General features: G+C 35.0%; 3 protein-coding genes across 5 annotated transcripts; 1 reads left to right on the plus strand and 2 right to left on the minus strand.

Moving 5' to 3' along the window:
- The first annotated feature begins 320 nt into the window (after positions 1 to 320).
- On the plus strand, positions 321 to 6,370 carry LOC128025206 (calcium-binding and coiled-coil domain-containing protein 2). Of its 3 annotated transcripts, XM_052611324.1 has the most exons (14): positions 321 to 467; positions 802 to 1,007; positions 1,098 to 1,200; positions 2,345 to 2,505; positions 2,601 to 2,726; positions 3,652 to 3,732; positions 3,875 to 3,990; positions 4,076 to 4,145; positions 4,328 to 4,477; positions 4,588 to 4,767; positions 4,902 to 4,988; positions 5,166 to 5,334; positions 5,852 to 5,877; positions 5,974 to 6,370. In XM_052611324.1, exons 2-14 carry the CDS (start codon positions 831 to 833, stop codon positions 6,121 to 6,123), a joined length of 1,596 nt encoding a protein of 531 aa, XP_052467284.1. In that variant the 5' UTR covers positions 321 to 467; positions 802 to 830; the 3' UTR covers positions 6,124 to 6,370. The 3 variants fall into 3 exon arrangements, with proteins under 3 accessions (XP_052467284.1, XP_052467286.1, XP_052467285.1); XM_052611326.1 differs by lacking the exon at positions 4,902 to 4,988 and having other exon boundaries at positions 330 to 467; positions 5,974 to 6,277; XM_052611325.1 differs by lacking the exon at positions 3,652 to 3,732 and having other exon boundaries at positions 331 to 467; positions 5,974 to 6,276.
- A 14-nt stretch (positions 6,371 to 6,384) lies between these two features.
- Positions 6,385 to 8,840, minus strand: LOC128025215 (vacuolar-sorting protein SNF8-like). The gene is made up of 8 exons (XM_052611341.1): positions 8,533 to 8,840; positions 8,398 to 8,448; positions 8,168 to 8,306; positions 7,508 to 7,612; positions 7,107 to 7,179; positions 6,882 to 7,023; positions 6,731 to 6,805; positions 6,385 to 6,652 (listed from the first exon to the last, which is right to left on the minus strand). The coding sequence occupies exons 1-8, from the start codon at positions 8,584 to 8,586 to the stop codon at positions 6,515 to 6,517; spliced, it is 777 nt and encodes a 258-aa protein (XP_052467301.1). The 5' UTR covers positions 8,587 to 8,840; the 3' UTR covers positions 6,385 to 6,514.
- Positions 8,841 to 9,607: 767 nt separating this feature from the next.
- gip (gastric inhibitory polypeptide) lies at positions 9,608 to 11,115 on the minus strand. Its single transcript, XM_052611344.1, has 5 exons — positions 10,983 to 11,115; positions 10,797 to 10,893; positions 10,040 to 10,177; positions 9,861 to 9,953; positions 9,608 to 9,768 (listed from the first exon to the last, which is right to left on the minus strand). Exons 2-5 carry the CDS (start codon positions 10,877 to 10,879, stop codon positions 9,759 to 9,761), a joined length of 324 nt encoding a protein of 107 aa, XP_052467304.1. The 5' UTR covers positions 10,880 to 10,893; positions 10,983 to 11,115; the 3' UTR covers positions 9,608 to 9,758.
- Between the last annotated feature and the right edge of the window lie 460 nt (positions 11,116 to 11,575).

Raw genomic sequence — 11,575 nt, forward strand, 5'->3', positions numbered from 1 at the left:
GCAGCACTACTACAGCGTAAATGTAATAAAAAGTTATGCAGCCTGTCTTTGCATAAACATTTGGGCTGTTATGAAAATCGTCCTACAGTTATGTAGAAGTGTGGGGGCATTTAAATGAGGCGTTTTAGGCGGGTGTGGTTGAGTCTTCACTTTTATAAAGATTATCTCTTAGGGTTTGAGACTTTAGTCTTTGCAACTTTATGGATCTTATCTGTGCATCAACAGCTTGTAACACTCCAAAGAGAAAGGGAAACTTGAAAATGCATCTTATGACCCCTTTAAGATGGCTGCTATGCCGCTGACACTGGATGACATAATACATGGGAATCCCCAGTAATGTAATTTGGACAGTTGTAGGCGGTCCGACCCGACCTGCGCTTAGAACTCCCAGATTGTGTTTACAAGCTCCCATTTATAGCAACTGTCGTGTATCGCACCGGCTGTTCAACGGTCTTGAGGCGAATCAGGTAACGTTAACTTTTTTTTTTTTTTTGGTCAAGACGATAGTTTACCCAAATAGCCTACTTTATACTGATTTTAAAATATAAAAAGTTATTATTTTAAGATTACAAGCCGAATAGTCTCTACTTAAACACTTGTCTAAAAATATATATTTTGATTAATTTTAAATACCAAGATAACAAAATCAAACATAACTAATACTTTGTCAATCGGCGTTGAATCACTTTTGTGCGTCAGGGTTACGCCGTCGCATAAATGAAAGTGAAAGAACAACCCAACTAAGGAAAAACTAAATAAACACCAGCTTTTGACTAAAATAATCTGTCGGGTCATTGAAAGGTGACTGTGTGTCCCCCGTAAACCCTGGGATGAATGACGAAACGGAGGAAGAGACGGTCCCCGTTGTGATGGAGTCCTCCTCGTACTCGCAGGTAGTTTTCAACGATGTTCCTCCATCATATCCGCCAAACATCGCAGTTACGTGCCGTTACACTCTCACCGGTGCTCTGGAGCCCAGCCCGAGGGACTGGATCGGTATCTATAAAGTGTGTAAGAAATAACAGCAACTTGTACACTATATTTACTGTATTGTGCTGCTTTTAAAGAAGTTACATTAAATCTGTGAAATGTCCCAGGTTGGTTGGAGTTCAACACAGAAGTATTTTACCTACGTGTGGGTGGAACCTTGCCTGGACCATGTCGGACCTGAACCACTAGTGCAACAGGTGGTTTTCAAAGGTAGAATTCAACTTGTTTTCCAATCATTGCACATTTTAGATTTTCATGTATCTATAACATCTTTCCAGTGTTTTGCTTCATATCCTGTATTGTGCCAGAGGAACCTGAAGAGCGAGACTGAGGCTTACAAACACTGTCACTGTGACATGCAACTAAGTAAACACATATTCGATACTGGAGGAGACTAATGGTTAAAAAGGGGACTTGATGAGTCCCTCTCAGTTATCATGTTATGACTGTGGTAGTTGTGAACCTGGTGTATATATTGCGCACCAATGTTGTGGATGTGACGTGCTGCTATTTTAAGGAAGGCTGAATCACTAACTTAAGTGGTCTACATCTACTCATCACGTTACTCAGGGGTCCTAAATCAAGAGACATTGTGATGCGTTGTGTCTGAAGAATTTGATTCGCTTCCCTGTACCGTTTCTTGGCAGTTAAATATGTGTGGGAGCCACTGTGAGGATTACTGGAAAATGGCAGGGTATATTTTTCATATCAATATATATAAATGTATTGGTCTTGAGTGAGAGCAGACTTTAAAATTTAACCCAAACTAAACCAGATAAACATTAATAAACAATTAAAAAAATGCTGTACTATTTTATCTAAATACATTTAAATAAAACTAAACTAAAATTACACTCAGAATACACAAAACATAAACTAATAAATATTTCTTTATTTAGTATAAAGTGAATTTAGTAATCACAAAGTAAAATTACTATGGAAAAAGGATATTGATTTTGAAACTTGCTAAAAAAAAATATTAAACTGTTATTAAATTCTTGTATTTAACAGTCAAATACGCAATTTCAGTTAATGCAGGTAAAAAATTGTAAAAAAAAAAAAAAAAAACCACTAAACTATTGCTTCCCTATACCAGTCTCAGCCAGGGGCCTAGGCCTACTAGTAATTGAAATTACTATTATAAAAAAATATTATAAAAATGATTAACTTAATTAAAATTCCTAAAATCTCAGCATCTATTGTTTTTATAGAAGAACATATAGTGTGTTGTGGTCAACACTCCCAGTTTCTGTTAATATTGTATTATAGAGGGCCTTCAAATATTGTTCTGAGAACCCCTGCCCTATACTAAACCCTAATGATACTGAAACTCAGATTTTTTTTTCCCCCTCAGAGGGCTACTTGCCCAAGGATGATGGGGAGTTTTACCAGTTCTGCTATGTGGACAGCTTTGGTCATGTCAAAGGAGCCAGCACACCATTCTGCTTTCAAAACCCAGCAGAAGCAAGCCTTGGCTGCAGCCTGGAGAATGAGCTGTTAGTCATAACAACACAGGTACATCTCCATTGGAAGTTTATATTATACTATTCTGCTAGCTATACTAAAAATATAATATTAATACTAACTGGCTGCATGTCCTTTGTGAGTAGGAGCAGGCAGAAAAGATGGAGAAGGAGAAAGAAGAATTTTTGAAAGAGATAGAGTCTTTAAAAGAAGCAAATACGATCCTGAAAACTGAGTTGGATGAAAGACTGCATGAGATCCGCCATCTTCGAGTTAGTCAAACTCTCTTTCTTTCATAACACATATGTGACTCTGGACCACAAAACCAGCCTTAAGTGTAAATCTTTTGAAATTGAAATTTGAATAAATAAGCTTTCCATTGATGTATGGTTTGTTAGGATCGGACAATATTTGGCAGATATACAACTATTTGAATATCTGAAAAATAAATCGAAATACTGAGAAAATTGCCTTTAAAGTTGTCCTAATTAAGTTCTTAGCAATGTATATTATTAATCAAAAATTATGTTTTGATATATTTATAATAGGAAATTTACAAAATATCTCCATGGAACATGATCTTTACTTAATATCCTAATGATCTTTAGCATTAAAAAAAATCTATCATTTTGACCCATACAATGTTTTTTTGGCTTTTGCTACAAATATACCCCAGTGACTTAAGACGTTGTTCAGGATCACATGTCAAATTTACAATATTTACAGTAGTATTTGTGATTTTTGTATCCATTATGTATTTGAATATTGTAATACTTGTTCTACTTTAGTTTTATTTATACTTTATGTAGTATTATAGTATTCACAATAGTTTTCAATTAGCTTTTATTTGTATATTTTCAAGTTTTAGTTTTAGTCCTTGTAATCTTATGATGTCTTGTCTTTTGTCATTTCTATATTTCAATAGCTTTCATTTTTTTTTATTTCTATCTTAGTTTGAGTAATTTTAGGACTTTTTTTTTAACTTTTTTTTCAGTTATTGGAAAGGCCACATTTTTACGTTTTATTAGTTTGTCTTGATATTTATATTTTAAATATCAATTTCAATTACAGGAAGCAATTTTTTATAGTTTTAGTTAACAATAATAACACATTTAAATGCATTGTTCTTGTACTGACCAACATTGCAAAACACATGAATAAAATGATTGTAAATGTGCCTTTATTACTAAACTGCAGAGCTCCATAGATGATTTGAAGTCAAAGGATATACCAGAATCACCACTGGCAGATGTAAAGGGTTTTAATTCCACTGAAGAGGTAAAGAAAGAGCTAGGCCGCTGCAAACAACCAGTGGAACCACTGACACAGCTGAACATTTTAGCTTCAGTATGTTTATAATTTAATTTGTATAACTGAGAATTGTACAAAATATGGCTTTAATCAAAAAAATTATTCACAGTCACTGACATTTCTGCATGAAAAGTACGAGAGAGCTGTTCAAAAGATCCGCTTGCTTAAGAGAGAAAGGACAGAGATACAGAAACAGCTTGAACTCAAGGATCAAGAAATTCTTGGGTGAGTGTCCTCATTATGGAAATATCTGTCAACATATGATTTATGTGCAAAAAAATTATTGAAATTGTAATCTGTTTTTCTCCAGACTAAATACCTTGCTGAAAGAAGCAGAGCAAAATAACAGCAAAGTGCAGGACCAGGTCAAGTTGCTCCAGGTTTGCAAATGTGTTCTTACTCTTAATTAAGGAAAAAAAACATTTACTTTTATAGTGCCTAGAAATAAAGACGCTTCATAATTCATGACACAAAATACCAAGACACAAAAATTAGAGTGAGAATTGAAAAGAAAAGTGAATGCAAAATAAAAGGCAGGAGAAATAAGTTTATTCTTTTTAAGGTGGATGTGCAAAGCAGCAGGAAAGACTGTGAGAAACTGTACACTGAAATCCAGGGGCTCAGGATGAAGAAGGATCTTGAGGAACAGAGGGCTGAAAACAAAGCATACTTTTCAGAGAATGAAGCCCAACTGAAAGAAGAAAACAGTAAAGTGAGGCTTGTCACTGCGGCTCATCTATTTGAAGTTTATAGCATTATGAATTCAATCAATAAATAATAACCAAATTGTCATGGAGTAATCTCTTTGTGACTCGGGTACAGATTGATTCCCTGCTCACTCAACTGACAGAGGCCAGAGGACTGCTTCGCAGTGAGGTGCAGGATTGCAGAGAAGCCTGCAAACGTGCAGAAAAAGCAGAGCAGGAATTAAAGGAAGTCAACAGGAAGCTGGAGGAGATGACCTTGAAACATTCAGAGGATGAGAAAACCAAGCAAATCCAGGTATTTTCAATATAGTCTTATGGTTTATGGTAATCTTTTACGTTCTATTTTTAACTTTAGTCTGATTTTGTAAGTACGTTTAGATATAATAAACAATATTTGGATCCTGATTCCACGCAACTTTGTCATTACAGGCACAACTTCAGCAAGCACAAGACAAAATGTATGAAATGGCAGAGACATCAAGAGTAGACCGAGAGAAGCTTGTGGAAAAGAATGAGGTGATCTGTTTGGTTAGGACACATTAAACATCACTGAACCATCACAGTCTTCAGTGTCACATGATCCTTCAGAAATCATTCTAATATGCTGAACAGGTGCTCAAGAAACATTGTTGTGGAATTCAGGGGCCAGTCAATTGTTTTTTAATCATTATTATTTCATTTTCCTATCTTCAGGAACTGAAGGCAGAAGTAAATAAGCTTCGTATGGCAGTGATCGACTACCAGGTTCCATCTGGTGCTGCAGTGTCTGATCAACTATCCAACCCTCAAAACCCACCGGCCTCTCTGGAGCAGACACACTCACCTGACTCTCATTTCTATGAGAGCATTGATGGCTTCATAGGTTGGGCCAATAAGAGTAATCGAAAAAGGAAACTAACATTTACTTAAATGTGCTGTATGTAGGTTTTTGACTCACCTAAAGCATACAAATACCATAAAATGTTTGCAGGTATTTAAGAAACATGCTAATATTAAATACCTGTTTATCTGAAAAACAATGCTACAGTCAGTTGTTCTCCTTTAAAAAAGTGTGCGTTCTGGGAAGGAATGTCATTCACTGCCAGTTTACCCAGTTGTATTTCGGCTCTCCGGGTTGCAGCGCATTTCATTTCATTCATCGTCAAGTGCGCTCGTTCCTGATGGTGTCTTCAATCTGGCAACCTGTGTGTGCATCAAGTCTGAAGAGGAGGGACTGGGTGGAAAAAAATCCCTCTCCGATATTTTGAATTTGGATTGCAATCCCTAGTTCAACCACTCGGTGTCAAACCTACATGCAGCACATTTAAATTACAAAAATGCAAGTATTTGTATAAAATGGGTGTATTAAACTCATAACATATTTCTTTTCTACATTATAGCAAATCCTGCAGGAACAAAGATACAGGTAATTACTTTTTTAATGAATACAATGTAAAAAAAAAAATTTTTTTCATAGGTCAAAATGATTCAACCGTATTATTTTCCTAATGTGTAAATGAAGGTGTGCCAGCACTGTCGGGAGGGCTTTCCTGGCATCAGCGAGGATGAACTGACAGCACACGAGCGCTCTCACAAAGTGTGTCCACTCTGCACTCTGATCTGTGACGATATGGGACAGCAGGAGTTTGAAAATCACGTTTACAATCATTAGGATTAGTCAATTCTGTTTTCTATATCTGATATGCTATAAAGTGTGATGGCACTTTTTAAAGTAGGATTTTCTAGATGTACATCCCTTCTCTTTCATTATTAGGTGTTATCTATCTAAAAAAGGGAAATAAAAGTGATTTTTTAAATATGAATTAAATAATACAATAATAATAATTTTTTTTATTTTTTTTATTATTATTTATCCAAACATTTTTCAAATGGTTAATCAGGTATTGAAATAATAAACATATTGTGAAAAATATGACTAAAAAGATGCTTTTATTCTCCATTTACTCTGTTTTCCTCACAAACAATCTTGACTCACAACATTTCTGACCTTCGTCTCTATCCGTTTCACCATGAGAGTGTATTTACAAAATAATGTCTTATTCTCAAGGTGTCATTTGGTTGGCCTCCTCAGGCGTAATGTCTCGAGATAACAGCTCCGAGAACAGAGCGGGCAGCCAATACTGTGGCTCCCCAACAGCTTGGGAGTCCAGCCATGCTAAGCCTTCTTTCAGCAGGTGATCCTTAAAAACAGAACAAAGGGTATTAATATATGATACTAAAAGCATTCAGTGGTGTTTTTCTTTCTTTCCTGCACTTACAAGGACATGACAGGCCCGCTCTCTCTCCCACTTGAGGCTGTCTCTGATCTCGCTCACTGTCACGTAGCCCTTTTTCTGTGAAACATGGGCAATAATCAGATCGGACTTCATGGAAGTGTAAAGGTCTCGGACTTTGTGTGGTTTTGATTACCTCTGCTAGCTGAAGGACAACAGTGTGATCCATGTTGAGCTCAGCTGGGACCGACTGGACTAGATAAGAGCCTCCAACCGGAATCATCCCGAAGCCATTTCCCATAGCCTTGAGCTTCTTGATGGCCCGCACCAAGTCATCCCTGAGCGACGATATTAATGGGTGGTAAAATAATTAATGTGCTCAGAATAGCTAAAGAATAGTATATAAATCAGAGACACTCACTGGCTCACATCTTGTGCAAATTTCCCTCTTCCTTTCAACACACGGTAGTGAAGTTCATCCAATTTGATGAGACCTGCAAACATAGTTATCTGTTGGTTAATATTTAGATTTATTTATGGTTAGGTATTAATTTTGAGCAGTTTGATGGTTATTAATTGCAAAACAAATTGTTTAGCTCTTTTATTGTGTTTTTTTTTTTTTTTTATGTGCAGAGATTGATTGTCTGGGAACATTGTTTAGAAATATCTGACCGCTGTATCCCACGATTGACCAATCAGAATCATGTATCCCAGAGAGTCATGCAATAAGTAAAGATTTGGTGTAATAGAGGGTGCAATTTGTTTTGCAACATACAATAGGTAATAACTTTCAAGGTAAAAAAAAAAGAGACCAAAACTTACCACCATTTCTGTGTTTTAGAGCTAAACAGACTTCAATGATCTGTACACCAAGCTCATAGTAGAAATCTCCAACACCAAGCATCTCAGACCAAAATCCTTTTCCAGCTGCACACACACACAGCAAAAGAGAAAATTATAACATTTTAAACAATTATCTAATTATTGTACTTGTAATTTATATAATTAATTAACATTTATAATGTATAATAATTAAAATTATACAATTATATTTAATTATATTTCTGATAATGTATACAAATTAATAATTATAATGTAACTACATAATTTTTCATAAGAGCATACACTATTAAATGAAAATTTCCCTTTATAATTACAATTCTGTGATTAGAATTAGTTTGCAATAGTTTATAACAAATATTATTTTAATGATGTATACTTACATCTACAACTATGACATCTACACATATCACATCAGCATAATTCATTATAATTATAATATTTACATCAATTCATTATTTATAATTTTTATTTACACTATTTTATTTAATAATTCTATTTACAATTTATATAATCATTTATAATAATTATATCGAATCAACACAGTTTTTTTGAACACTGTAACTAATGTTAAATCATAAAATTCCATTTTATCTGCCACATGTTTCTGCATCAAGGTAAATATTTATGCTAAAAACCTACACGCAAGTGGATCAACTCCTATAGTGGCACACATCTCTTGGAACTGAACCCTGAACTGAGAGTTCTTGCGGATTTCTTGTTTGTGCTTGCTGGCAAACTCTTCCAGATGGGTCTTAAAGGTCTCCAGTTGTTTTGACATCTACAAGGAAACACACACGGTCTGATTAGAATGGGATCAGTGCAGTTTTACACCTGTGAGAGTTTGCTGGCATTCAGAACGCATTGCTCACCTGCGCAATCTGATCCTCAGCAAGGACAGTACCTCTCTCTTTATACTTTGCCTGTGACAGTAAACACAATAGCTGGATGAAAATGGAAAACGATTTGCATAGTGAATAAATCTCGCAGAAGTGATATTATCATACCTCTGCAAGTTTCTTTTTTGCGATCGCTCCAGCTCCGACTCCTCTTCTGTGCATGATGGCTAAATAAAAACGTCTAAAAAACTATAATGAAATGATTATTTTCCTGTTCTAACAACTGTAAGTTTATAATTGATTTCCTAGTCAGCTGAATAGTTTACGAGTTACACAGTCACACATCGAAGCAGAATATGACTAAATTAAATATGTTACAATATAACAAACAAAATATGATCTTTATCTATAAAGTTTCAACCAGTCCAGGAAGAAAACATAAACAGAAGTGAATTATTTCTTCTCTACACGACTGAAGGTCTCGACAATAATGTCTGGGTGAATGTGTCCGATAACGCCACCCGTCGGACTGGAGAACAACTGACAAAACTATGCTCATATTATTTATAAAGGTCTTAATCCTTATCAGTTAATGTATCTCTCAGAGTTTGATATCTGCAGTGTAGCGCACAAAGCACAGTTATCACAGACAATCATTGCTGTTAAAACGTAGCACATTATGCGAAAAATAATCTAAAAGGAATGCATCCTATTAAGGCTACTGGTATTTTTATTACCTGCTTAAATTCATATTCATTTCAGTGTTTTGCAATTTAGCAACTCCAGGATGTAACAAAATAATATTTTCGAAATCAAGAATATATACAGGTGGGGGAAGAAAAAAATAAAATAAAATGAAGTTTGAGCTTTGAGAAAATCCAAAGGTTGTGAGCGAGACAAGAAGGATCAGTTCCTTCACTAAAGATTCCATAATTCCGAGGCCATTGAAATTGATTAACACGTGTTAGAATGACATGCTACTGTCCTACATTAAAAAAAACAACAACATTTAGATCACTGGAGATGTCTGTCTGTCTGTGTTGACAGTTGAATTAATTTTTATAAATGTGACTTTTTCACCTGTAGCTTTATATGTTCACCACTAGATGTCCTACCTAGTAATGACTTCTGGTTAATGATTTGATGTGTTTAAACGAGTGTAAATGGAAACCGTTTGGGTGAACTGTCCCTTAAGCTCTACATAATTTTTTTTCTTAATGATAATAAATGTACAAACCACAAATTATGATTCTGAAAAACTATTTAATTATAATTAAAAGATTTTCATTTAGAGATAGATGACAGGATATTCAATACATTGATTATTTAAACATTTCCGGTACACTCTTGCTCTTCAAATCAGAGTTGAGTTCAGTCTGTCCTCCAAGGTGCTTTTATTGATTCCTGTTAGTCAAGGAAGAAAAACATGGAGATAAATGAATGAAGTTTACATGACGGTAAATCACAATCAGTCTCACTTGCAGAAAGCTACTAACCTAAATGCATCCCCTTTTCTCTGAATCCACATCACAAACTCTTTTTTCAGCCGGTCATTGAAGATGCGGGTGTCTGGATCATCTATAGTAGGTCTGTAAAAATGAGCATTGGATCCTCTCTGTTACTTTATATAACCTGAATATTATACCACACATGCTGCCCATTTCCCCAAACTCACTCGCTTCTCTTCTCTTTTTGATTGAGCAGAAAGTTTACAAAGTTTTTCTGAACCATCGAGTCCACAATTTTGCTGATGTCACTCGCAATGGTTGATTCAGCATAACGACGGCTAAACTTCTGGATGTCATTTGGTGAGCTATTAGTGACATGTGAAAAACAAACAATGCATTAAAAAAGCTTCTCTTTTAATAGTTCTTAACTTTTTAATCGCTTCTCTTTTGACATCTGTTGTTTATACGTGCACATTTTTGGTAACACTTTACAAATTAAAGGAAAGTTAACATTAAAAGAATAGTTCAACCAAAAATTTAAATTCATCTGCCTCAGACCATCCAAGATGTAGATTAGTTTGTTACTTCATCAGAACAGATTTAGAGAAATTTAATGGTACAGTACATCACCTGCTCACCCATGGAAGAAGCATTATGGACCATTTGGCCAAAAGGGGCAGTTTAAAGTTAAAACGTCTTAATTATAATAGATGTGTTCATTTCAAACACACAGCTTTTGGATTACTTACATTTTTGTGGAGTATTGAAATGCAGCTGTTATGCTAAAATTGTCTAAATCTTTTCTGATGAGGAAACAAACGAATCTACATCTTGGATGGCTTGAGGTTGAGAAAACTTTCAGCCAGTTTTTAATTTTGACTGAACCTTTAATCTGGAACCTTACTGTAAAATGCTACCACGTTTATATTTGTATGTAAATGTATTATTTGAAAATGATTTGATGATGCTTAATGATTATCTTACCTGCTATCAAGAGGCTGGGATCCTGCACATGACCATGCACTGCCCAGGCATATCAAAACCAGCACAAATACTGCAACCTTCATTTCTCCTTTTAATGCTTCAAATCAGATTAGAGAAAAATGGATATCTAGCATCCAGAACCACTGACAACAAAACAGCTGAAAGTAAGTCGATTTAAAAGTATACCTTTTCTGGTTCTGGTACTGTGATAGTTCTGCTTCTGGCCCCTATATTGGCTGAAACTGGTTCACAGCTCTAGAGCAAACTACACTGGTCTTTTATACAGTGCGAGTGACATTAACACCAGAATAACAACTTATTTCCACATCATTAAAACAATTAATAATGAGGGTGATACATAGACATAAAAGCTGATAAGGCTGCTTTTTCTTACAGTCTTAGGGGTCAAATCTATTTGTACTTTTATGTGCTTTGTACTAGACAAATAATATGTTCGGAGAACTGAAAATAGATAAATTACCCCATTAAACCATTAGTTTTTAAAGGCAAACATATTCTGATTATGCAAAGTAGACAAATATTGGCTGATGTAAGGAAATGTTCCAAGCTAATGACTCGAGGTGTACATTTTCAGGCGTTTTGAGAAAAGTCAACAGATTATACTTTTAAAGGTTCCTATGTCCTTGTGGCAATAATAATAGTGGTGATGAATATGCAGTTATTAAAGGAATGGCAGGTGATTTTTTTTAAAAGAATTTAAGAACTAAAACATTAATGTTTCTACTTCATTCATATTTTAAAGAATATTGCCTCACTAC

Source organism: Carassius gibelio, chromosome A12 (genome assembly GCF_023724105.1).
Source record: "Carassius gibelio isolate Cgi1373 ecotype wild population from Czech Republic chromosome A12, carGib1.2-hapl.c, whole genome shotgun sequence".
NCBI lineage: Eukaryota > Metazoa > Chordata > Actinopteri > Cypriniformes > Cyprinidae > Carassius > Carassius gibelio.

Bases quoted from the DNA above. Each gene is read 5' to 3' on its own strand.
- LOC128025206 (XM_052611324.1), top strand. From the start codon at position 831: ATGAATGACGAAACGGAGGAAGAGACGGTCCCCGTTGTGATGGAGTCC. The intron at 4,478-4,587 runs GTGAGGCTTGTC...ACTCGGGTACAG, and splicing joins TGAAAGAAGAAAACAGTAAA to ATTGATTCCCTGCTCACTCA. The intron at 4,989-5,165 runs GTGATCTGTTTG...TCCTATCTTCAG, and splicing joins AGCTTGTGGAAAAGAATGAG to GAACTGAAGGCAGAAGTAAA.
- LOC128025215 (XM_052611341.1), bottom strand. From the start codon at position 8,586: ATGCACAGAAGAGGAGTCGGAGCTGGAGCGATCGCAAAAAAGAAACTT. The intron at 8,449-8,532 runs GTATGATAATAT...TTACTGTCACAG, and splicing joins CAAAAAAGAAACTTGCAGAG to GCAAAGTATAAAGAGAGAGG. The intron at 8,307-8,397 runs GTGAGCAATGCG...GTTTCCTTGTAG, and splicing joins CTGAGGATCAGATTGCGCAG to ATGTCAAAACAACTGGAGAC.
- gip (XM_052611344.1), bottom strand. From the start codon at position 10,879: ATGAAGGTTGCAGTATTTGTGCTGGTTTTGATATGCCTGGGCAGTGCA. The intron at 10,178-10,796 runs GTAAGATAATCA...TGTCACTAATAG, and splicing joins TCCCAGCCTCTTGATAGCAG to CTCACCAAATGACATCCAGA. The intron at 9,954-10,039 runs GTGAGTTTGGGG...TCATTTTTACAG, and splicing joins CAAAAAGAGAAGAGAAGCGA to ACCTACTATAGATGATCCAG.